This window comes from Poecile atricapillus, chromosome 20 (assembly GCF_030490865.1).
Source record: "Poecile atricapillus isolate bPoeAtr1 chromosome 20, bPoeAtr1.hap1, whole genome shotgun sequence".
Classification (NCBI taxonomy): domain Eukaryota; kingdom Metazoa; phylum Chordata; class Aves; order Passeriformes; family Paridae; genus Poecile; species Poecile atricapillus.
The window spans coordinates 9,581,919-9,606,852 of NC_081268.1; the positions used below are offsets into that span (position 1 = coordinate 9,581,919).

General features: G+C 48.3%; 1 protein-coding gene across 18 annotated transcripts in view; it reads right to left on the minus strand.

Moving 5' to 3' along the window:
* Positions 1–14,306: 14,306 nt before the first annotated feature.
* EHMT1 (euchromatic histone lysine methyltransferase 1) overlaps positions 14,307–24,934 on the minus strand; it is a 107,092-nt gene continuing 96,464 nt past the window's right edge. For all 18 annotated transcript variants that reach the window (XM_058853663.1, XM_058853660.1, XM_058853670.1 and 15 more), the window contains 7 exons: positions 24,448–24,592; positions 23,735–23,812; positions 22,377–22,492; positions 20,141–20,227; positions 17,505–17,583; positions 15,319–15,494; positions 14,307–14,549 (listed from right to left, as the gene is read on the minus strand). In XM_058853663.1, the coding sequence (XP_058709646.1) occupies positions 14,372–14,549; positions 15,319–15,494; positions 17,505–17,583; positions 20,141–20,227; positions 22,377–22,492; positions 23,735–23,812; positions 24,448–24,592 (859 nt within the window). In that variant the 3' untranslated portion in view covers positions 14,307–14,371. The remainder of the gene's footprint in view (positions 14,550–15,318; positions 15,495–17,504; positions 17,584–20,140; positions 20,228–22,376; positions 22,493–23,734; positions 23,813–24,447; positions 24,593–24,934) is intronic.

Below are 24,934 nucleotides of genomic sequence, written 5' to 3' on the forward strand. Positions count from 1 at the left end.
TCCAACCCCACAGCACCACAGCTCTGCCAGGCCCCCACAGACCCAGGGCAGCGTTTGAAGGATCAGCTGAAATGGATTTGAGGGAAGGGGAATGGGGAAACAGCGCTTGGAGCCCAGAGCAGGGCAGGGAGAGAAAGCAGGAGCCGGCTCAGTCCCTGCTCAGCACCTTCCCCACCTCACCTCCCTGCCCTGGGTGAGCCCCAGGGCACCAGGAGCTGCTGTTCTCCTTCTGTTCCTCTTCAACTGAGTTCCTTCATAGATGGATCACAATCCCAAACCCAGCTGCTGGCTGTGGCAGCCGGGTTCAGCCCCAGGGAGCTCAAAAATGAGCTCAAAAATGAGGTTTTCAGCTCAGGAAATACGACAACAAGCAGGACTAATGCCTGAACAGCACCACACAGGAAAATTCACAGGAAATCACCAGGAAATCACAGGACACAGGGAGGAAGAGGGACAAGAAACCTCAGTGGTGCCCAGAGTTCCCTTCTGAGCTCCAGCACCACCAGAAGAGGGTTTGCTTTGTGGGGAAGCAACGCTTGCACACAGACAGCTCCTGTGAGAAGATGAGAGATAAAAGGAACTTAAAAGTATTGGAGGCATCATATTTTCATTTTCCACAGCATTTCTAAGATCATTTCTACCCCACTGGTCTCCAAGACCGGCCAGAAGGGAAAGACAACTTCACACCTTCTGTTCCATTATTTGGACCTCAATTTAACTGAGGACTTGATCACCAGGAGAGGGAGATTTGGGAGTCTTTGCCTGTCTTTCAGTACATATCTGTCTGTGGTAAATGATTAGACATCTAATCCTCCTTAAGATTCAGGTCTCTCCCCTCCTTAGGCTCTTCTGAACACTTGCCTGGATGTCTCTCAGCATCTCGATGTCAAAACAGCTTCTCAAATCTGACTTTATCTGAACTGGAGTCGTGTACAGGCTCAGCTCGGCATGAGCTTCACTCTGGAAATCCAAGAGGCAGAAGCATCCCCAGAACTGACAGAGCAGCAGGGCCAGATCTGGAGCCAGACGGGCAAAAATATCAGAGAAACTTGGGGACGTCACCAGTCACTTTCCCAAGGGTTAATGCAAGCTGCAGACAAAAGCCCAGCCCTTCTGTGCCTGACCCCACAGGAGTTTGCTGGACAGGACCCAAAGCTCTCAGGTGTCAAAGCCCAGCACAGCAGGAGTCACACCCTGCCTGGGTTATTGTCAGAATTATCACTGATTAAAAACCGAGAGCTTTTCATCTTCTCAGTGATGGGTGAGAGAAACTGTTCAGGCATGGAAGAGAAATGAAGAGCCAGGAAAACGGCTCCAGGCTCACACCTGCCACGTTTTGGGATGAAACACCCGAAGACAAAGTGCAGGAGAGCCCAGATTGCCAAAGTTCTCTGAAGTTGTGAAGAACCTGGGGACTGGAGGCCACACAAGGAGAAGAGCACCACGTTTCCAAGCTGGAGGATGGCTGCTGCTGTGGAATTAAGGGAGCAGCAGCGTGTTGCTGTTTGTGCTCTCACAGAGCTGAAAGCAGAGCCAGGACACCTGGGAGTCCCCAAGGCTTTGTCATGAGCACTTTTAACACCCCCGGGCACTCAGCCACACCTCCAGCCTTTAAATCACCGTTTTCCCCATCTCAAAACAGGCAGCGAGATTCCTCTGCTGGTGTTTTCGCTGTTTCGGCTGTTCCGTGATGCTGGGCTGTTCTCTCCTCCTCTGCAGAGTTCTCAGCGAGGCTTCAAACCCTCTCGGGACCTCCAGTCCGCCGAAAACACCAACTCGAGGTCTGCTGAAGTGCTCAATGAGCTGCAGTTAATGGGGGAATGGCTGGCACTCTGTCTGGGGCTGGCTCTGGAGCCATGCAGCAAGCACAGACAATAGGAATTATAAAAAAAAAAAAAAAGCCATGCCCACTGCACAGCCTTCTAAATCTGAAAGGTTAATGCACGCCGAAAAGGAGAAACACAATAAAAAGCTCTGCAGCTACAGATTAACTCTCACTTCCTAGGATCTGTTATTGTTATTAAGGAAGCTCTTGAGAGGCAGGAGTAGGAGCTGGCTGCCCTACTTCCACCGCCTTGCGCTGGGAGTTGGGGTTTGGCTTTGCTTTCACACTTTTCACTCTCTCCCCCATTTGTTTTGTTGTTTTCTTTCCCAAACCTGCAGTGAAATGCAAACGACAACGACTTTGAGAAGCAGCCTGAAAGCTGAATAGCACTGCCAGGCAAGGAATCCCCCAGGATCGGGGCAGGTCCGTGCTTTAGAAAGCAGCTCCCCCTTACCCAAATCCCTGAGATGTCTGGGTGCCTCCCTCAGCATCTCCATGTCGAAACAGCTTCTCAAATCTGACTTTATCTGAACTGGAGTCGTGTACAGGCTCAGCTCGGCATGAGCTTCACTCTGGAAATCCAAGAGGCAGAAGCATCCCCAGAAGTGACAGAGCAGCAGGGCCGGAGACAGCTCCGGTGGAAACCTCACATCCATCAGCTGAGCTCGGCTGCTCCTTGTTTGTTCAGCTAATGGTGAAAGTTATGTCCACACTCTAAATTAAGTATTCAGCTATTTTACAGACACGGTAAGTCGGTCAGCCTTAGCCTCAGTAATTAGGGCTTACTGTTTAATTAATCTCTTGTGGTCACAGGGAGTTCTCTCTCACTGTCTCTGGTGGCTCACACGGCCCAGGGAGGAGAGGAACACGAGGAGCTGATCCCTTAAACCGATCCCCACTGCACAGAGGGGAAGGAAAGGGGGCAGGGGAGCTGCTGTGTCTCGCTGCTGGGAGAAGATCGGGGCTCCAAATCCTCAGAACCGCTGAGGATGCGCTGGCTCAGGGCAGGGACAGAGCTCATCCTGCAGAGGGGAACGAGGGACCTGGCCCGGCTTTGCTGAGCTCCAGGGCTGCTCTCCCCACCTTCCACAGCCCCCAGGCTCTCTCCGGCAGCCCCAGGGCCGATGTGGCTCTGGGGACACCTGAGGGGTCCCAGCCTGGCGGTGCCACCGACCCAGGAGCGCTGCAGCCCCGGGCTCAGGCAGCAGCCGCGGCTTCACCCGCCGCAAACGAGACCGTGGGAAGGAGCCAGAGCTCCTCAGGAAATACAATCACGGCATTTTTAGGTTGGAAAATGTCTCTAAAGTCACCGAGTCCCACCGTTCAGCCAGCGCTGCCAAGGCCACCATGTCCCCAAGTGCCACATCCACAGGACTTTTAAACCCCTCCAGGGATGGCGACTTCACCTCCTCCCTGAGCAGCCCATTCCATCCTTGACACCCTTGGAGAGAGACAATTTCCCTCATATCCAACCTAAACTTCCCCTGCAGCAACTTGAGACATTTCCTATTGTCTTACCAAGATATCTGGGGGGAGCAGAGCTCGGCCAAACACAAACGTGTTTGTTTGAAAAAACTGAAATAAATAAAGCTGAATAACACTGAAAATCAGCTCCAAGGAGCAGCGGGAAAGTGTCAATGGACCGAGATTATGGCATTAGAGTGGTAAATAAACAATGTGAGGATTTGACTGGAGTTAACGAGCCAGCGGGGGGGGGGGCTAAGAGGGTGCTAATTACTGTAAATCCCAAATGCACTAACGGGTGATCAGCCGCGTTTTGAGGCTCTTTTCCCTTTCAGGATGTCAAGGAGAAGATTCTGGAAACCCAAGAGGTCCCTTGGAGGGTCAGCAGCTGCCCTGAGCTGGTGGCCGAGGGACAGGAACCCAGCGAGGGTTTGGGCTCCTCGGAGGAAGGGAAAACTCCTCGGAGGAAAAGCATCACCCCCAATTTCCATCTCTGCTCTGCCCGGCCCCAGCGCTCCCAGCCGGGCACCTCCGGCCCCCCTGAGCCCCAGCCCTGGCCAGGGGAGCCCAGCCCATCCCTGGCCGAGCCCACCGAGCTCCCGCATCCCTCAGAATCCTCTCGGCAGCCCCGGGAGCGGCGGGAGCGGCTCTGGAGCATCCTCGGGATTTTTCTGGGGCTCCAGCGCCCTCTGCTCCGGCACGGGCAGAACTGAATCTCCTCTCCCCCCTGCACTGGGGCTGGGGGTGGCTTCCCTCGGTGCCACCCTGGCTGTCCCCTGCCCTGGCTGTCCCCTGCCCTGGCACCCGCTGAGGCAGCTCTCTGGCTGTTGGGCTTTGGGAGCCTCATTATTCCCGAGGGATTCAATTAATTAAATGAATCCCGAGCGTGTCCCCCCAGCCGGGGCACTGCGGCTCTTGGGGACACCGGGGGCATCTCTGGCTCCACGGGGGGAGGACACAGCTCGGGGCTGGATGGAGGAGCTGCCAGCGCCGTGTGACAGCTCCTCCACCCTCGGCACGGCCACACGAGGCTCCTCCCGGTGTTTCCAGAGCTTTTTGCTCCCTTTCTGCCCATTCCCCCCGGCCCCGGGAGAGGCAGGAGCAGGGAACCCACGCTGAGCTCCTCCTCCTCCTCCCGGAGGAAAATTCCTGGTGGGAAATCCGCGCCTTCAGGTCTTGAGAGGAGCCCAAATTTAGGGAGCGGCTGGGCAGGGGGGACACCCGAACATCTCCAGCCAAACCTGTACACCAGATTTCCAGCAGGAATTTTTGCTCCCTGTCTAAACCCCCGGCTCTGCCCATGCCTGGAACCACCCCAGGCCAGGAGAACCAGGGATGACACAGCCAGGGATGATGCTCTGAAACAGAGGCACCACCACCTCCTCCAACCCAGAAAATCTGAGAACCTCCAGCAGAGAGCAAAAAAATTAAGATTCAAGAAACAAGCACGATAGAAACAGTTCAGAACGCACAGCCAAGCCCTGCTGCTGGTAAAGTTGCACTTTTTTTCCTATTTCCCCCAGTTTTCCCCAGCTAATCTCTTTATTAGGCATTTATTTCTTCCCTTATATCCAGTACAAGCTCAGTCTGGGCTCCCAAAGTTACAACACCACCAAAACTAAAGAAAAAACCTGAAATGTTGCTATTTACACACACATCTATAAATTAAACTGTAGATATGTGTGTGTTGGTGTGCTCACAGCCCTGGATTCTGTCAGGCCAGGCCAGGTTGGCACTTGTTGATCTTTTTTTTTGTTGTTAAATTGTAGAAATGATTTGTTTTTAAGCCCTGAGCACCTCAGGCCTGGCTCACCCTGGGTGGGAGCTGCCTTTTGCTGCTAAGAGAAAATCCAAGATTTTTTTGTTTCTCCCCAAAGACACAGAGAGGAGAGAAGCCTCAGAAGGGAGAGGGCAGAGAGAAATATCAAATTAGAGAATGAAAACACAGAAAAATGGAAAAGAGGAGAAGCTGATAAATCAAGCAGAAAACCAGTGTTATCCACGATGCTCAAAACCAAAGGCAATGAAAGATTTTGGAGTTCACACTCAGAGGTTTTTGAGGTGACACAGGAGGAGGAACAGCCCAAAATCCCCATGGGCAGCTCCCATCAAAGCCTGGCAGGCCCTGGGGACACTGAGGCACAGCAGAGCCCCTGGCAGTGCCACCAGGGCTGGCATCGGGGAGCAGCAGGTGAGCAGGACACGAGGAGGAGGTGGCACCTCGGGAGCTGCTGATTTATGATGCACTCAGGACTCTGCAAAGGCATTATTTATCTGCATTACTGAGAGGACTTAATTATTCCTGCTCACATCAGAGAGCTCCTATTGCTGAGATCATTTTAATCAGCCAACGGAGCGCACGCCGCCGCCAAACATTTATTTCTTCGAGTTGATGTTTCCAACCTTGCTGTGCCTCAACTGCACGGGCTGGACCCAAAAAGAGGGAAAATCTGCCCAAATGCAGCAGAGCTGAGCGAGCTTTTCACAGGGAGTGCTGCAGGAGAGGCCCAGCAATGCCAGAAAATGGGAAATTACAGGAAGAAACCGCAGCTGACAATTTCACAGCACAAGAACTGGCAAGAACAGGGGTTAAAAACAATAAATAAAATGAAGAAAAGCAGATTTAGGAGCGGGAAGGCCATTTTCTTGTGGTCAGAGAGGCCTTGAAGGGATCTGGCAGCTTTTCACAGGCACTAAAGGCACTGCCAGCGTCTGGAACACAAAACACGCTGGCAATGGCCTCAAGCATTTCCATCTTGAAAAAATCGAGGCAAAGTTTCAAGGAGTGTTTGCAGCCCTGTGGGATTCCCACGAGCTCCTCTGCAAGAGGCACCCAAGGAGCTCCAAGGCTTTTTACATCTGACTGCATTTCTCTGCAAAAGAAAAATGAATGGAATTCATTTTTGAATGTGGGATTCCAAAGGGAGGGTCACATGAATTCTTAAAGGTTCAATTCAAGCCCATGTTTGCATTATTATTTATATTATTATAATATTTATTTTATAATAATATTCTTTTAAAATTTTATTATCTTATATTATATACATTGTATTTATATTATATTTATATAATATATATTATATCTATATAATATTTATATTATAACAATATTATTTTCTAATATAATATTCTATATTTTTTATTTTAATTAATATATTATATTATATTATATTATATTATATTATATTATATTATATTATATTATATTATATTATATTATATTATATTATATTATATTATATTATATTATATTATATTATATTATATTATATTATATTATATTATATATTATATTATATTATATTACATTATATTACATTATATTACATTATATTACATTATATTACATTATATTACATTATATATATTATATTATATTATATTATATTATATTATATTATATTATATTATATTATATTGTATTATATTGTATTATATTGTATTGTATTGTATTGTATTGTATTGTATTGTATTGTATTGTATTGTATTATATTATATTGTATTATATTATATTGTATTATAGTATAGTATAGTATAGTATAGTATATTTCTTTATAGTATATTTCTTTATAGTATATTTCTTTGTATTATTATTACTTACAATACAAATTTAATATTTATATTTCCATTACAAAACAACTCCCATTAGATTATTGCTCCATGTCCATTTTACAGGCAACCACAACAACAGCAACAAATCAGAATTGGAATCAGAAATTGGCCACTTGCTCTGGTCCTGAAACATTTGGTAACTCCCAATATCTGAGCAGCCCAGTGGCTGTTTGGAATATTTCTCTTTAGTGGGTCTGTCCTGTTCCTATTTTGGATGCTTTATGGAAGGGTTAATTCCTGGGAACAGCTGCAGTTTTCACTTCCCTGGGAGATAAACACATCAGGCTGGCTCTGCAAGTGGCACCAAAGCAAAAGCTCAGCCCTTCCCGTGAGTTCTTCCCTCTCATCCCACCCTGGGGCTCCACAAACCCGGCTCAGGAAGCGAGGGGGGTTTGGGACTGACCCCAAATATCCCAGGATCATAAATCACAGAGTGCTTTGGGTTGGAAGGGACCTTAAAATCCATCCCATGGGCAGGGACCCCTCCCACCATCCCAGGCTGCTCCAGCCCTGCCCAGCCTGGCCTTGGCACTGCCAGGGATCCAGGGGCAGCCCCAGCTGGGGGGCTCCCCACCCTGCCAGGGAAGGATTTTTTTCTCCTTTCCAGCTAAATTTACTCTCTTTGGGTTTGAAGCTGTACTTCATGAAGGACCATTGGGCTGCATCCTCATTTCTTCTCTTGTTGCCTTCTCCTCTTGTTATTTCCTGAAGGAATGGCTAAAAAAACCCCTTTTCTGAGGCCATTGGGGTGTCAGGGACCTGCAGGCACAGCCCATGTGGGGCTGAAATCCAGCAAGTGTTTGGCACCTCTTATCCAGGCTGGGGGGGAGCTTTTTCCTGGGCTCTGAATAAAAACAGCTTCTTAATTAAGCCCTGGATATTGATTTCATTTTCATCCTATTAACTGCCTTGCCCTACATGGGTTTGCAACACTCTGTAGGATTCCCCTTGCCCCCACTCTGTGTACACACACAAATTGCCAAGATAAAAAAGCTTCATTAGTCCCAGCTACTCTTCAAGCACCCATTTCTTTATATTTTTTTTGCTTTCAAGTGCTCATAAAAGAGGCTCCTTGACAGCTTCCAGACCTGCATCTCTCCAGCAGAGCGAAGATTCACGAACCAACAGCAAGAGCTCAGCTACTTTGCAAAGAGGAGGAGGAAAAAAAGGCTCTGCACAACCCCTGAAGAAACTCAAGTTTGGGTTCCCTCAGGTGTGGGGAGCTGGAGGTCTCAGAACAGCTGAACCCCCAAGCTCATGGCACTTGTTGATCTTTTTTTTGTTGTTAAATTGTAGAAATGATTTGTTTTTAAGCCCTGAGCACCTCAGGCCTGGCTCACCCTGGGTGGGAGCTGCCTTTTAGTGCTAAGAGAAAATCCAAGATTTTTGTGTTTCCCCCCAAAGACACAGAGAGGGGAGAAGCCTCAGAAGGGAGAGGGCAGAGAGAAATATCAAATTAGAGAATGAAAACACAGAAAAATGGAAAAGAGGAGAAGCTGATAAATCAAGCAGAAAACCAGTGTTATCCACGATGCTCAAAACCAAAGGCACAGAAAGATTTTGGAGTTTACACTCAGAGGTTTTTGAACTAGTGGCCATAAACATCATGAAATTACACAGACACTGGGGCTGTGACCCAAAGAATTCATAATCAAAATCAAGATTTCCAGCCAGGAAGGAAAACAACCAGAGGGAAGATGTTTTCAGACAAGAGGTATGGTGGGGAGCTGCTCAAACATTTTGGGGGAGCTAAAAAATTAACAAACCCACAATTTTTGAGTCTTTATTGTCACTTTTTTGGGATGGGGACTGAAGGAATGAGAACTGGTTTAGAAACTCAGGGAAAATGGATTTGTGGGGCTGCTCTCTGCAGGGTCAGGAGTTGGGCTTGGATGATCCTCGTGGCTCCCTTGCAGCTCAGGATATTCTGTGATTCTGGCAGAGATTTGGGGAGGGTAAAACCCAGACAGGCTGCTCAGAGCAGCAAAGCACTTCCCAAACCTTCACGTGTTTGAGCTTCCTTTGATTTTGAGCCGAAATCTCAGGAATTTTTAGCAGTCAATGATGAGTCAATATTGCTGCCATCCAAATCTGGGAACTGCCCCAAAAGAGCCTGGCACTTGTAGCTCTCGATACCAGGGGCAACTACTTCGAAAGTCAAAGAATAATCAATAACCTGAAGAGTGAAATTAAGTTTCTCTACCACAAAAATCTGCTTTAAAACACAGGGCTGCTCTCCTGGCAAAGCTTCCCATTGGGATCTGGGTTGTTTTTGCACAGCAGAGCTGAGCTGGACCATTTGCCTCGTTCCAGGCACTGCTTTGATGTTTACACTGATTTAGGAATTAGCCTGGAAATGGTTGCATGTGCCAAGGGAAGTGAAATGAGGACTGGCTGCAGGAGAGGTACCCGAGCTCTGCTTCCCAGCCCAGATTCTTCCTTCCCTGTTCTGTCTCAAGAAGTGGAGCTCAGTGACATCAAACCAGCCTCTGCTCAGGTCCAGTGCAGCCCTGAGCATCCCAGACATTCCCTGGAGCTGCAGGAGGATCTCAGCCCTGCAGATCCCTACACCAGGCAACACTTACTCCAACTGAATTAGCCAGAAAGGTCTGGAATGGTTAATTGGAATTATTTAGCTGTAATGGTTTGCCCTCCTCCTCCTCCTCCTGGCGTGATGTTCTCTAAATTGAATTCCTTTAACAGAATCCAATATGCAGCAAAACTGTTGGTTCAGAGAAATGTTTTATTTGGGGTGTGGCTGGTGGAGCCTCCCAGGGACCCTTTTTGTGTCCCCATCCTCTGCCCTGGCAGGAGCCAGGGGGAGTTTCCTTCAGTCCAGGGCTGTGGGATGTGATGGGATCAGCCCCAGGAGCTCCCTGGGCAGCTGCACCTCCCTTCCCACTGCAAATCCAGGAAAATCCGTGCTGACAGAACCACAGAATCCCCTGAGCTGGGAGGGACCCCCAGGATCATCAATTCCAGCCCCTGGCCCTGCCCAGACCCCCCAACATCCCACCCTGGGCATCCCTGGAGCTCTGGCAGCCTCGGGGCCGTGCCCATTCCCTGGGGAGCCTGGGCAGTGCCAGCAGCCTCTGGGGGAAGAACCTTGCCCTGATCTGCAGCCTAGAAAAATCCATATTTATATTTATATTTATATTTATATTTATATTTATATTTATATTTATATTTATATTTATATTTATATTTATATTTATATTTATATTTATATTTATATTTCTCTGTATTTCTATATCCTGCAGCAGGAGGGAAGAGCAGGCATCTGGAGAACAAAACACCACACAAGCTCCTCGACTCCTCCCAGCTCAAACCTGTGTCAAAGGCATTTTCACGATGTGAGTGAGAATATTCCCCTTTAATTCATTTATAAAGTCACTTTGGTAACGGTGCAGGCTGTGTTTGCTGCTCACAAACTCCCAAGCAATTTATTCCAGCTGTTTTCCCCCAACAGCTGCACAACCAGAGAGAAATTCTCCTCCAGCAGAGGTGGGAGAAAAGGAGATTTGTCTTATTACGTCTGGGTAAAGCTTATCTGCTTATTTGCTGCTCAGAATTGTATTTACAGAGCACAACAAAGGCAAAGCCAGGTGCACTAATTGCTGTTGCTCAGGTGGAATATTTTCTGCTCACCCTGCCTCTGTGGGCTTTTATACTTTATCCACAGAAGGGTTTTATTATTCACCCATCACTGCTGTTCCATTGCCTCTGGATCTGCTGAAAGGAGGGAGAAAAACCTCAATGATTTCTTGCTTTTTCAAACCAGGATTGCTGAGGGTTTGGGTTTTTTTGTTTTTTTTTTCCTGAGGTTATTGCACGTTGCAGACAAATAAATCACATTTAAATCAGCCTCATTCCGAGCACACAGATGGAGGCTCCTCTGGAGGGGAAGCTCTCCATATCCAGGTGTTTTCCATCCGCCTCACAGTGGGCTCCACATTCCCAGGCTCCCAAGGGATGAGCACAGAGCAAAAAATCAAACCCCCAGAAGGGGGAAAAAAAAATCCAGCCCTAAAATAGTTTTGTTTTCTACCTGATCAACACCACAAATCCTCATTTTACCTCTCCTCCAGCTTTTTTTTTGGTTACAGAGCATCTCCCCAAGGCTTTGTCCACACTGGAGAGCCCAGGACAGGCCCCAGCCCGCAGCACTGGGGGTTCATGGTGTGGAAGAGGGGCTGGAAATGGGGTGAACTGGTCTGAAAAGAGGATCAGGGGTGGCACTTCCCCTGTCCCCCCTTTCCTTGGGGAAGGAGAAAGGATCCCAAACCCAGAACGAAACCTTTGCGGTGCCCAGGGCTCCCTGGCACCTCCTGGATGTGAACTCATCCCAAAATCCCATCTCTGCTGGGCTCAGAGGGGTTTTGTGGCTCTTGCAAAGCCTCTCAGAGGGGCAGGGAGGGTCTCAGTGTGAATTCCTGAGGAGTTACAGCCCCTGCAGCCAGGAAAGCTGGCAAATGGATCCCAGGTAATCACCAGCCCTCTTTAATGTCACCTCTTGTGCAGAGTCCGAGTGCTTGAACAAAGCCTGGCTTTGCCCAGGCCCTGCTCCCAGCTCAGCTGGGGCTCTGCAATGGGGAATTTAATCCCAGCTCAGCACCAGGCTCTGCTGGCAGCTCTGGAAACCCCCCAGTGCAGGTTTGGGACCTTGATCCCACCTCCCAAAGCTCCAGGAGCTGCTTCACAACCCCCCTTTGCAGGGTGTGACGTGGTGGGGACACTTCTCGTGCCTCAACTTCCTTCCTTCCACTCCCCCACCCATCCCAGAGGGCTGGAGAGCATTTCTGGGTTAAAAACTTCCACGGGGGCATTTCCCTGCTGGGGTCCCTGTGATGCTGCAGAGGTGGCCCAGGTGTCACCCCCTGGCCAGGTCCCCTCCCGAGGCACACAGACACCTCCAGCAAGAGCTGCTGTGTCCCCAGTGCCACCAGCAGAGCCTCAGCCCAGTCCTGAGCCCTCTTTAGGGACTCCCCACATTGTTAAACTGAGATTAAAAGGCAGAGATGAGCCAAGACTCAGGTGTGGGGCTGAGCTTGTCCCACCTCTCCTCCCCAGGAGAATCACACCTTTCCCCACAGGCAGCACCCAGCGATATCTGATTTTTTCTGGGTGTTCAGGCAATTTCTGGGGCTGGGGAAGGGACAGGGGGGCTGAGGCTGATCTCTGCTCTGCTCTCATCACTGCCATCCCCCTGCAGCCTTAAACCCAAAGCTCAGCCTGGTTCTGTCTCTCTCAGCCAGGACATGGAGCCCTTGCCCTGCCCCCAGTGACAGCAGCTGAGGATTTTCATCCTGCTCGGAGCACCAGAAAGGAAATTAAAAGGGTGATAAGGGAGCTCCTTCAGACAACGAGGGAATATTCTGTGCTAGCAGGGAGATAAAGCAATATTTCTTCCAACTCTGGCAAAGGCTCAGAAATGAGATGTGGGGTGAAATTCTACATTTATAGAGATTTTATAACTCTTACCTGGGCTGCAGGATAACCATCAGCCTGGCTCATATTTCCTCATCAGAGGAGGTCACAGCAGCACAAAGAGAGGGAAGGGGATTTTATTTCATTTTCTCCCCTGGGGAGACATCCCAGGATCCCCAAACCTCAGTGCTGCCCATCCTGATTGGAATTCAGGCTCCCAAACTTTTATATGACACAAAATTTTTTAAAAAACCAGCCCCAAACTCCTTTTAAAGCACTTTTTTTTTTTTTATTGATTTCATTGAAAACAGAACAAGAAAATGATCAGAGCCAAAAGGCTGCTCCTTTAAAACTGTCAAAAACATTAACAGAAAAAAAAAAATAATAATAATAATAAACATGATGGCATTATGAATGTTCTAGAAGAGATGAACAAAAAAACAAAAAAAACAAAAAAAACTTGTTACTGCACTAATTACAGTATTTAAAGATATATGCAAAAAAAAAAAAAAAAAAAAAAAAATTAAGATAATGACCTGCCCAGCCACCACACAAAAGGTGATGGCAAATTTATTCACACTACAATACTAACAATTTAAAAAAAGTTTTGTTTTTTTTTTCCTGCATTTTTTTATACTAAAATCACTTTGTTCTTTTTATACAATTGATAAGTTTATATTCACGTGGTGAGCAAAAATCACACCAGAATCAGCACCGTTTTGTTTTGTGGTTTCTTTTTTGTTGTCGTTTTGGTTTTTTTGGGTTTTTTTTTTTTTTGTGGGTTTTGTTGTTTTTTGTTGTTTTTTTTTCTTTTTAAGCTTTTTTTTTGTTGTTGTTTTTTTTTTTTTTTCTCACGTTTTTAATGCTTGTCCCCGATGTTTCAATAATGGTAAAAAATAAATCAGTTCATTGAAACCTCATAGCATTGTGGCTTAAAAATCGATCCAAGGTGCCCAGCGTGGAGCAAAGGGATGGGAACAGACGAGCTGGTGGCATCTGGGATCTCCTCACCGTCACACGTCTGTCCACCCCAGCCAGTCCAGGTCCTCTATAATATATATTTCATTCACTTTATCTTTAAAAAAAGGAGGGGGGAAACTTGGTTTTCTTTAGGAATTAGTGTCTTGTAAAATCCTCTTCAGCCTTCTCTCTCTAAAACCACTGGTGGGACAGGGAGAGGGGAATTCCTTCACGGAGGAACCCAACACTGAGACAGGAACGGGAGCAGAGCTGGTCTGAACGGAGAAAATCCAGGAGGGAGAGAGCCAGGGATCACAGGGATTGGAAAGATTCTGGGATTCTTCTCATCAGATGAGAAAAAAAAAAAAAAAAAGAGAGAATTGAGGGTGTTTGTAGGGCCCCACCACAACGTCCTGCGAGATGGGGGAGGAATTATTCATTTATATAAAAAAAAAAACAACCAAAAAACCAACCAACCAACCAAAAAAAAAAAAATAACCCAACCAAACCAACAAAAAAACCAACCAGCACAACCTGCCCTGGGGCTGTGCCAAGCAAACCCAGAGGCAGCTCCCTCCCAGAAAAAGTCCCAGCAAGTATCCAGAGTTTATTGTGGTGAGGGATCCAGGCAGGGAGCGGCTCTCCCTGCCTCTGACGACACTCGGCACGTTCAGAGAGGAGGCAAGGACAGCTCAGGTGGCAAAAAAAGAAATTAAAAAAAATGCAACAGCCACCCCTGCACACACAGCTGTGAAACCCAGCAGCTTTTCCAGGAGCAGGGAGGGGAGAACGTCACAGAGGCGGGGTTTGCTTTCACTCCTTCCTCAAGTAACAGTCGGTGGCACAGCCCTAAGTGTCACAAACCCTTGGCTTTCCTCGAGCGGGGTTTATTCAATTTTTTTTATTGATTTTTTTTTTTTTCCCCTTTTCTTTTTTTTATTTTTTCATTATTTTTTAATTTAATTTTTTTGCATGGTTTTGTGTCGTTTTTTGTCGGTTTTTTTTTTTTCTCTCTCTCTCTCTCTCTCTCTTCTTTGTGTTTAAATGGAAATAGGTGAAGCTGTGGGGTGGAGGGAGGTGGTGTCAGAAGGAGGCTGTGGCGGAGCTGGTGTCGGGGAGCCCGTTCTCCTGCGTGTCCTGGGCCGAGGTGCTCGCCTGCCGCTGCGCCAGCGCCGAGCTCGAGTGTTTGCACTTGGGTGAACCGCACTGACAGCTGAAGAATTTGCCTTTGATGTCCCAGAACCTGTCCCCGTAGTCAAAGCTGCGAGAGAGAGACACGAGAGGGGTCAGGGAACTGCCACAGCTTCCCAAAATCCCAGCGGGGTTCGGGCTGGAGCAGCCTCAAGGATGGGCAGGGACCCCTTGTGAGAGCTCCACCAGCCTGGCCTTGGACACTCCAGGGATCCAGAGCTCCACCAGCCTGGCCTTGGACACTCCAGGGATCCAGAGCTCCACCAGCCTGGCCTTGGACATCCCAGGGATCCAGAGCTCCACCAGCCTGGCCTTGGACACTCCAGGGATCCAGGGGCAGCCCCAGCTCCTCTGGGCACCCTGTGCCAGGGCCTGCCCACCCTCACTGGAGATTTCTTCATTTATTTAATACAGGCTATCCCTGCCCTCTGGCACTGGGAGCCATTCCCTGTGTCCTGTCCCTCCATCCCTTGTCCCCAGTCCCTCTCCAGCTCTCCTGGAGCCCCTTTAGGTCCTGGCAGGGGCTCTGAGCTCTCCCTGGAGCCTTCTCCTCTCCAGGTGAGCACCCCCAGCTCTCCCAGGCTGGCTCCAGGTGCTCCCTGTGCTGGTCCCAGGGCTGGGCCAGCTCTGCAGGTGGGGTCTCACCTGAGCACAGGGACAGAATCCCCTCCCCTGCTGCCCCCACTGCTCAGCCCAGGGCATGACCAGGCTGAACCTGACCCTTTACAAACCTCAGGGTGATCCCAAAGGGCCCTGGGGACAAAGCCCTGGAGCAAAGGGATGGGGTGAGGCAGCAGGGGAGCAGCAGAGCTCTCCTGGGGGCAGGGGGGGACACGTACCCGATCTCCTCCCCAGCCTCTATGTGCCTGGTGCTGAAGAAGGCGATCCTGGGGAAGCGCAGGTCCTGGTGGGACATGAACACCCGCACAGGGATGAGGTTGGGCTCGCACAGGTGGTTGATGAAGCGGCTGATGTTGCCATAGAAACGGGCATCGATGCAGTAAACCTCTCCATCCTGGGGAGAAACGGGGCAGAGCTGGTTAGGGCTGGGGTTTATTGGGTTAAATAAATGATCAGGCTGTTGGTCCCCCCATTAACGCTCCTGAGAGCTCCAGGAACAGCCAGGGCAGGGCAGGGCACTCGCTGTGGGCTTCAAAGGACTGAAAACACACACACACACTGATTTTTATATTTAATTAATATTCAACAGTAGCCTGAAAAGAGAGTTTACTGCACGGCACTCTGACCCCCCACACACCCCAGGGGCTGGTTTTTAACACTCTGGCACACCAGTTCTCCCAGTCCAAGCACCAGTTTGGCACAGTGGGGTTGATGTTCAGTGCAGACACTTTACAGGTACCAGCCCCTGGACAGGGGAACAGGCATCTGTTCTGTCCTCTAATTGAACATGACAGCTTGGAAACACAAAGCCAGAGCCTTGAGAAAACACAGGGTTTTGCAGATAAGAGTGAAAGTGAGAACACAGAAATTCTCTTTCCAGAGAGCAGTAATACTTTGTTTTTCTTGAAAATAAAAGAACCCCCCTCAGGGCTTTTTTATTCCAGTAGAGAATGACTGTGCAAAGCAGAGGCTTTAATTACAGGAGCTAATTTCAGTTGCAAAGAGGCCAAAAGCAAAAGGATCCATTAGTGGTGCTCCAAGTCCCTTTTGGACAAGCACCTCGGATCGTTAATGGATGAGCTGTGCCAGGGCACACTCAGGGGTGCAGGAGCCCAGGAAAAAATCCAAAACATCCCCAGAACTGGGGGAGGCATCACCCCAACGGGCCTGGAGCACACACACGGTGTCACCAGCTCTGATTTGATGAATCAGTGATTTCCCTCCCTCCATTTCACACACAGGAATGCCAGGTGGGGCAGGATGACACCCACAGCAGCACCTGGGACACCCCAGGATCACCTCCCAGGGGGCTGAGAGTGACAGCTCAAGGGACAGGGACATCACAAACGACAGCCCAACCACTCTCACCACAGCACAAGTCCATTCAAGCCACTCCTTTGGGACACACCAGGACCTCCAGGCCCCCCAGGGTTGGGATTCCCAGCCTTGGCAATGCCCCATCACTCTGGAGGACACAGGACCTGCTGACTCTGCCCTGCCCTTCTCTGCCCAGCCTGATGGGCAGCTTTAACCATCCCCCAGTGATTTGGTGCCCGGTTTTCTGCAGATGCTTGGTCTCCCTTCCCGTTTCCCTGAAGGATTCCCAGGGCCAGCACTGAGGTTCTCCCCCAGGGCTGCCAGTCAGGGCTGAGCAAGAGGCAGGGCAGGGCCCAGCTGCCTCATAAACCAGGCTAAAATCCTTTCCAACTTCCTAACTGACCCCCTGTTTTCACACCAGACTCATCATTTATCTTTCCTCAGCTCTTGAAATGAGTGCTGCTTTAAAAAAAAAAAAGAGAAAAAAAAGAAAAAATAAAGCAAAGCTTTTTTGTCACAAGCTGATGACAGAAAGAAGGCACAGAGTGTTTTACAGCCTTCCTTGGAAGCCACCCCACTCCTGCGAGTCCCCAGCTCACCTTTCCTCACTTCTCCTTTCCCAGGGGGAGTCTGAAGTCATGGCCTCGCTGAAAACTTTGAGATTTTACTTTGCAAAGCAAAATTTCTGCCCCGAGAGCCCTCACAGAGCAGTGCAGGGGAACAAACAGCACAACAAGCTCCTGTGCCAGGGTGGCTGCTGGATGTTTTATGAGTGAACAGGGTTTGTTGGGGTTGTTTTTTTTAAATCTTTCAGCTCATCACCACTTTATGAAGAACCCAGAGAGCTGCCAATCACACAGGTGCCAGGCTGGGAGTACCAAAAGCTGGACAGTTGAGCTCAGGATGCTCCAGGGGGTGTGGGCAGCACACGCTGGGTTTATCCAGCCCCAGCTCTGCCTTCAACCACGCTCCCACTAAAGCACAGCAGCTCTGCTCCCTGCAGGATTTTGCTGCATTTCAAGATGCAGCTCCTCTTTTGAGGAGCCAGGAGCTGAGCTTTGGGACAGGACAGCTGCAGACACTGTACCTTGTTGTCCAGGTCGAAGAGGTAGGAGTCCTCCTCGCGCACATCGGCCTCCGAGTCGGAGATGAGCTCCCCAACGTACCTGTGGGCACAGGGACAGCAATGAGGTGATCACACCTTCAAACTCCTCTTTTTGGGGAGAGAAACACACAGGGATGCAGCCCAGCCACAGATGGGCAACCACAGCTGCAGTGCTGGCCAGCCCCAAGACACCAAACTGAGCTCTGTCCACTTCCAGCAGTGAAAATCTGCCTCCAAACTCCAGATTTTCTGGGGAAAAACCTCTTCAGAGCAACTCTTAAAATAATATTTTATTATTTATAATTATTTATTTAGTATAGTTATTTATAATTATTTATAATTTTTTATTATAATATATAATATATAATATTACATATTACATATATAATATTACATATATAATATATAATATATAATATATAATATATAATATATAATATATAATATATAATATATAATATATAATATATAATATATAATATATAATATGTAATACATAATACAAGATTGTATTACATTGTATTACTTTGTATTATCTTGTATCTTGTAATACAAGATATAAGATATAATATGTAATATATAATATAATATGTAATATATGATATATAATATAATATATCATATATAACATACAATATAATATATCATAGATCATATATAATAGATATAACAGATATAATAGATATAATATACCATATAATATATAATTTATAATAATTATAATAATTATTTTATAATTACATAATAATAAAAAATTTAAAAATATTTAAAATTAAACTAATGATATTAAAACCCATTTCATTTTAAAAATCCATTTATTTTTTTCTGAGGGCTAAGCTTCCTTTTTGCAAATCTCTGTTGGCCAAGATCATCAACACATGAACTCCTGAAGTTCCTGGTCAGACTCAGGTTGTCCCACTGCAGTGCTCTTACTGTGCACATCCCAAAACAAAACATTTGTGTCTGCCCCTTATGTATTTCCCAGGACAATTTGAGCAATTTAACTAATGAAGATAACACCCAGCAGTGAAACAGCTGGGTTATTGATGTGTGATGGATTTGGGTGGGGGATTGAGGAGGATTATTTTTAGAAGAAAAAAATAAAGATAATTTTGATTCACTGCAGTGAATTGGCCAAGTGTTTCTTCAATATCTAGCCCTAAAAACCAGCAGAACTTATTTCCACGATGGACACAAGTCCAGCCTTATTTAGTAGGTCTTCAGTCACTGCAGTATTGCAATGAAGGAAACACTTCCCAAACTATTTAATAAAGTACATACACCACTTTAAAGCCTCAAACCATGAGCTCTGATGACAGGTTTTGACATAAATCTGAACATTTCTGTGCCTAAGTACTTTATTGAGTCAGGGCCAAAACATGTGCTTAACCCCAAGTGCTTCATCATCCTGCTGAATCAGAGCTGTGACACCGGAAAACCTCTGGAGAAGGCAGGACTGAAGCACAGGAAGCTGCAGGGTCCCACATCTGTGGCAAACACGGGAGTTGAGCACATTTTGCAGCACAACCCAAGGAGTTTTTCACCCATCACTTGTGTTTCAAAAAGGGGGAAGAGCTGAGCACAGATCCCAGCAGGACAGAGGGGGGTGGAGAAAGCTCCACTCTGGGAGAAGGATGGACAGGGCAGGAGGTGGAGTCAGGAAACCTCTGGCTGAGGGCAGCAGCTGGGATTGATGCCATGATGGGCATGAAAACCTCTCCTGGAAGGGGAGCAAACCATGTGTGCCCTGCAGAAGTGCTGGGGTTTTGGGATGGTGGAAGTGGAACAATTCAGAGCTGGATTTGGGAAGTGCTGGTGTTTTTGGGATGGTGGAAGCTGCACAATTCAATGTTGGATTTGGGAAGTGCTGGTGTTTTTGGGATGGTGGAAGCTGCACAATTCAATATTAGATTTGGGAAATGCTGGGGTTTTGGGGATGGTGGAAGCTGCACAATTCAGTGCTGGATTTGGGGAGTGCTGGGGTTTTTGGGATGGTGGAAGTGGAACAATTCAATGTTGGATTTGGGAAGTGCTGGGGTTTTTGGGATGGTGGAAGCTGCACAATTCAATGTTGGATTTGGGAAGTGCTGGGGTTTTTGGGATGGTGGAAGTGGAACAATTCAGAGCTGGATTTGGGAAGTGTTGGGGTTTTGGGATGGTGGAAGCTGTACAATTCAATGTTGGATTTGGGAGGTGCTGGGGTTTTTGGGATGGTGGAAGTGGAACAATTCAGTGCTGGATTTGGGGAGTGCTGGGGTTTTTGGGATGGTGGAAGCTGTACAATTCAATATTAGATTTGGGAGGTGCTGGGGTTTTTGGGATGGTGGAAGCTGTACAATTCAGTGTTGGATTTGGGAAGTGTTGGGGTTTTTGGGATGGTGGAAGCTGCACAATTCAGTGCAGGATTTGGGAGGTGCTGGGGTTTTTGGGATGGTGGAAGCTGCACGATTCAGAGCTGGATTTGGGAGGTGCTGGGGTTTTTGGGATGGTGGAAGCTGCACAATTCAGAGCTGGATTTGGGAGGTGCTGGGGTTTTTGGGATGGTGGAAGCTGCACAATTCAGAGCTGGATTTGGGAGGTGCTGGGGTTTTTGGGATGGTGGAAGCTGCCCAACTCACTCGCACACGAAGGTTCCCAGAGGAATGTCCTGCATCGTCCGCACTCCCCAGCCCATCTTTTGGGTCCGGTAAAGCTGCAACCGAGTCCTGGGAAAGAGGAAGAGAGGAAATGAAGCCACACTGATGGCAGCACTCCATGGAAAGAACGGATTTTCACAGAGAGATGAGCAAAATGCCAGCACCTTCCATCACCACACACTCCCAGGGGATTTTAATATTCACCCTCCCGTTCTCACCCTGCAGGGATGCTCCACTCCCACCGCTCCCAGCTGTGGGCAGATGCTGGCATGGAAACAGCCCAGGGACAAGGGACAGGTACCAGGGCTAGATGTTGTGTGTGGTGATGATTTACAGAGGATATCACAACACCACCAGCAGCATTTCCTCCCCCTCCACACAGCCCTGGGCAATGCAGGGAAGGTGGAAGAGGATTTACAGCAGTGGAGCTGTGCAGGGAGTGGTGCTGAAGGGGAAGGCAAGGAGCTCCCAGGGACTAAAGAACACCTTGAGCTAAGTGCTCTGACCCCTCTGCCCTCTGCCAAAGCCAGGGCATTCAGCAATTCCATCATATCCAGCTGCCTGGATGAAAGACAAGAAAGAAAAGCTGCAACTTGAGACTTCTTGGTATAATAGCTGCTCTGTGGAATTTTACTGATGGGGTTTATAGGCAGAGAAACAATCCTGTAAGTCATTCTGCCTCGTGCTCAGCCAGAACCTGAGTTAAGTGCAGGATGAACAGTCTCCAGGGCTAGGAAAAGCTTGCTCTATCCCTGAGGGAACCAAAACCCACTCTCAGCAACGCTGTTATCGGAATTAAGTGAAATCTGATGCTCACCTTAACTTCACCCTGTTGCTTTTCCCAGTACTTCTCTTCCCCCCACCCACTCCCTCCTGCAGTGTCAGCTCAAACCAAGGGATGTCAGTTTTATCCTGTTTGCCCACAGCTTCACCAGGGCAAACCATGACCTCAGGGGAGTGATTGCTCTCCGAGAAACAAGGTCTAACACTGGGTTTGGGGCTTGGGGGAGCTCCCCCAGGTTTTGGCTTGTCCAGCAGAGCAGAGCAGAGCCTGGTTCAGATCTGGGCTCTGCGCTGGAGCCAACACCGGTGGCAGCGGGGCCGTGGCTCCGAGCTGAGCCTGCCAGCTGAGCTGGGCCAGGCTGCCAGCTGGATACGTGTGCTCTGCCAGGCAGAGGTAATTTGGAGCCAATCTGATCAAGAAAACACTGAAAACAGAGCAGCAGCCCCCCTGTGGCAGCTGCAGCCCCAAGGCAGGAGCCTTCCCCTCTGCCTCCCCAGGGACCGTGAGCTCTGCCCAGCACCTGACCCTCCTTCCCAGCAGAGCTGCTCTCCCCAGCTCCTGGTTGGGTTCCCAACCCTTCCCATCTTTCAGAAAAAAACACTTCAGCAAGGCAAAAAAATGCCAAAGCAACAGCTCTAGCTGTGCAGCTCCTAAAGAAACACCCACGGACGCACCGGAGCTTGGCAGGGAAAACCAGGGAGAGGTAAAGTTCTGAGGAAACACATCCAGCTTCTTCCTTGCTTATTTTTAACACTGCAAAATGTCATTGAAACTACAAAGCTTGCAAAAGAGTGTTGTCAGCACCACAAAGAAATTCAAAAGTCTTTTTTTTTTTTTTTTTTTTCAAGTGGGATCCCTTTGAACTCAGTGCAGTGGCAACCTCCACCAAAACCAAACCAAAACATTGGCATTTTTAGCCAGGCACCAAAATCCCAACGGTTTAAGCTGGAGCAGTGAGGCCAACAGGCATTCAGGTGTCTAAATCAGGGGGAATCATGCCAAGAACTTGGAAATTTTAAGCAGCCAAGTCTGGGCATGCTGGCCTGTATTTCTAATCTAGACTGCTGGCTTACAAGATCTGAATTCAGACTCTGCTGCTGTCGTGTCCTTCTCAGCTCCCCCCTGAGACACTTGGGCTGTGCATGCAAACCCACAAGCCACTTGTATGTTTTATGGTCAGCTGATGAAAGAACACTGCAGTTCCCACCTGATGGTGCCATGGGCAGGGTGCAAATATTAACTGAGATGTTAATTGAGCTCATCAACCCACTGCTGCTTCATTCCCACCGGCAGCATGCAGGAACCCACTTCCATCCCACCAGCCCCAGCTTCTGTGCTGGGTTTTGTGGGATTATGGGGGAGCTGAGAGCCAGAAATCTCATGGCTTTGGGGTTGGTCCTGCTCAGATCAGCTGTGTCTGCCCCTCCTGCTCACCTGAGGCCGTTCTGCACCACCCGGTTCCTGCAGGTTCTCCAGCACGAGCACGCGTGGTTGCACTCAAAGATCAGGGGGGGCTCAGCCATGTTGAACTCAGGCAGGAGTCGGCCGTCCTGAAGGACAGAGAACCCCACACTGGGTTATTTTTCTGCTCCTGGGACCCCCAAAACCACAGGCAAAAATTCCCCCCAAGGGTAAAAACAGCCCAGAGAACCCCACGGTGGAGTCATGCCCCAAACCCAAACCCAGTGTCAGAGCTCAGGTTCTGCAGTGGTTTTGCTCTACCCTGACAGCAGCACAGTCGCCCACAGCTGACAAACAGCCAGAGAATTTGGATTTTTGCTGCCTGCTATCACCCTACACAGCATTAAAAAAATACCTCCCAGTGCTGTGCAGAAAACTGGTGTGCATCATCATTATTGCCATTTGCTGTGCTGGAGGGGAGAAGTGGATGCTTAGTCTGCCTCTGGAATAAAGCCTGAACTTGCAGAGTCCAAGGCCAGTTCTGTGAACCAAACTACCTTCCCAAATAACACTCCCAAAAAAAGCTGCAATTCAATTATTTACCAACATACAGGACTAAGGAAGTGATGGATGCAATTTATCATATTTAACAAATGTGGCTTTTAAGGCTTGAGAGGTGTAATCACCTATTAATGTGTAAATAAATGGCTAGAAAGCCAAGAAAGATGCCAACACTCCCCCTGGGAGAAACCTGCAGAGATTCACAGAACTTCTGATCTTTGTAGCACCTGCCCAAAGATGAATCTCAAAACCTCCCTGGAGGGCTGAAGCATTTACCCAAAACAAACCTGACTTTCTGACAGTGAAAAAACCTTATCTTTACCTTCATCCAGAGGAATCACAACAAATAAAAGCAGATTAAAAAAAAAAAATTCTCTGTCTACTCTTCTCCCTTTGTTTACATCTTACAGCACTTCCCACGTTGCTCTGAAATGGAAGCTGATTTCATGCATGGATTATTAAATGCTCCCTATCACATGGGTGTAATTAATGGCTCAGTTGGCACGAGAGGAACACAAATAAATAACACAAGAAAAGCTGCCCTGAGCACACAGTTTGGATTATCATACATGTCTCAGAGCTGAGACTGTAACTTCAGGCATTTTAAGTCAAGAAGAAAGGAGCTGGAATTACAGAAGCAGGGAATGGTTTGGGTTGGAAGGGGCCTTAAAGCTCAGCTCCTTCCCTTCCATGGGCATGGACATTTCCCACTAGACCAGGGCTGCTCCAAGCCCTGTCCAACCTGGCTCTGAGCTGTGCAAGGAACTGAATTAGGCAAAATTCAGCTCCCAAGCCCTGGTGTGAGCCAGGAGGGGGCTGTGTGTCCTCACCTTGTCGTACCAGCAGCGCATGCTGAGCTGGCCACACATGCAGTTACTGGAGGAGCAGTCGTCTATACAGACACAATACTGCAAGAGAAACAAAGGGTTAATTCCACACCACCCACACAACTGAGGCTGCAACTGGTGACTGGGTCAGGAAACCACATCTGCTCCTCTTGCTGCAGCTTCTGGGCCAGAAGGATCACCAGCTCCACTGTTCCATGGCAGATTTACTCCATTCTTTATTTCTGTGTGCAATGAGCACCGAAGGACTCTGCCTGGCAAGGAAGGCTCTCATTCTGAGCCAGCCTCAGGAGAGGATGTTCCCCTGTTGTTAAACCTCCCCATGCCCTGTGAGCTGCTCTCCACACCTGAGGACAAGGAAAGCTCCAAGTGTCACAGCCAAGACCTCGGACTGGGCGCTGCAGTCCATGGGAAGGCAGCATGGGGAAGGTGTCCCAACAAATCCCCGACTCTCCAGCCTCAGAGGAGAGGAGAAGGATAAATGGGAGCTACATCAGCCAGCACCAGATGGCCAATGCTACAGTTAAAGCCTCAAAACTGAAAATGAAAATCCCATCTCCTACAACAAGAGCTGGAGGTGAGGCACTCAGCCTCAGCTGGAATTTGTTGGTGATATCAGGACATTCCCATCTGGAAGTACAAATCTGTCCTGAGGAGCGCTGCACAGCCCAGAACAGGAACCAAGCACAACCCCTCACCTGTAAATGAGTGATGTTCCTGTCAATGTCCATCGGGGAGGTGACACAGTTCTGTGACACGTATTTGTAATTGCTGGGGCAGGGCTCGCTGTCCACGGAATTGACACAGGGAATGGGGATCCGCTCGTAACCCCGGGCAATGTCTCTGTCAGTGGAGAAAAAACTGTCACAGAAGGAAAGTCCCCCCAGACAAGGAGCCATTCAAATGCCATCCTGGGGCAGAATCACTGGCTCTGAGCGCTGAGCACTCCAAGCCATTCAGATTAGAACAGAGCTCACGTTTTCCCACCCTGCCTTACAGATGGTTCTTTGTGCTTGTGAATATTTCCATTTGGAGGATGGATTTGCAAGCCATGGGCTGAATCAGCATGGGCTTAGTTCTTGCTAAGCTCACGCTGACCTTCACACCAGTTTAAGAAGCTACACAGTTCTTTCTTAAGCCAGGCCCCTGTGCAAGGGCTCAACTTCATGACCCACAAGCAAAGCC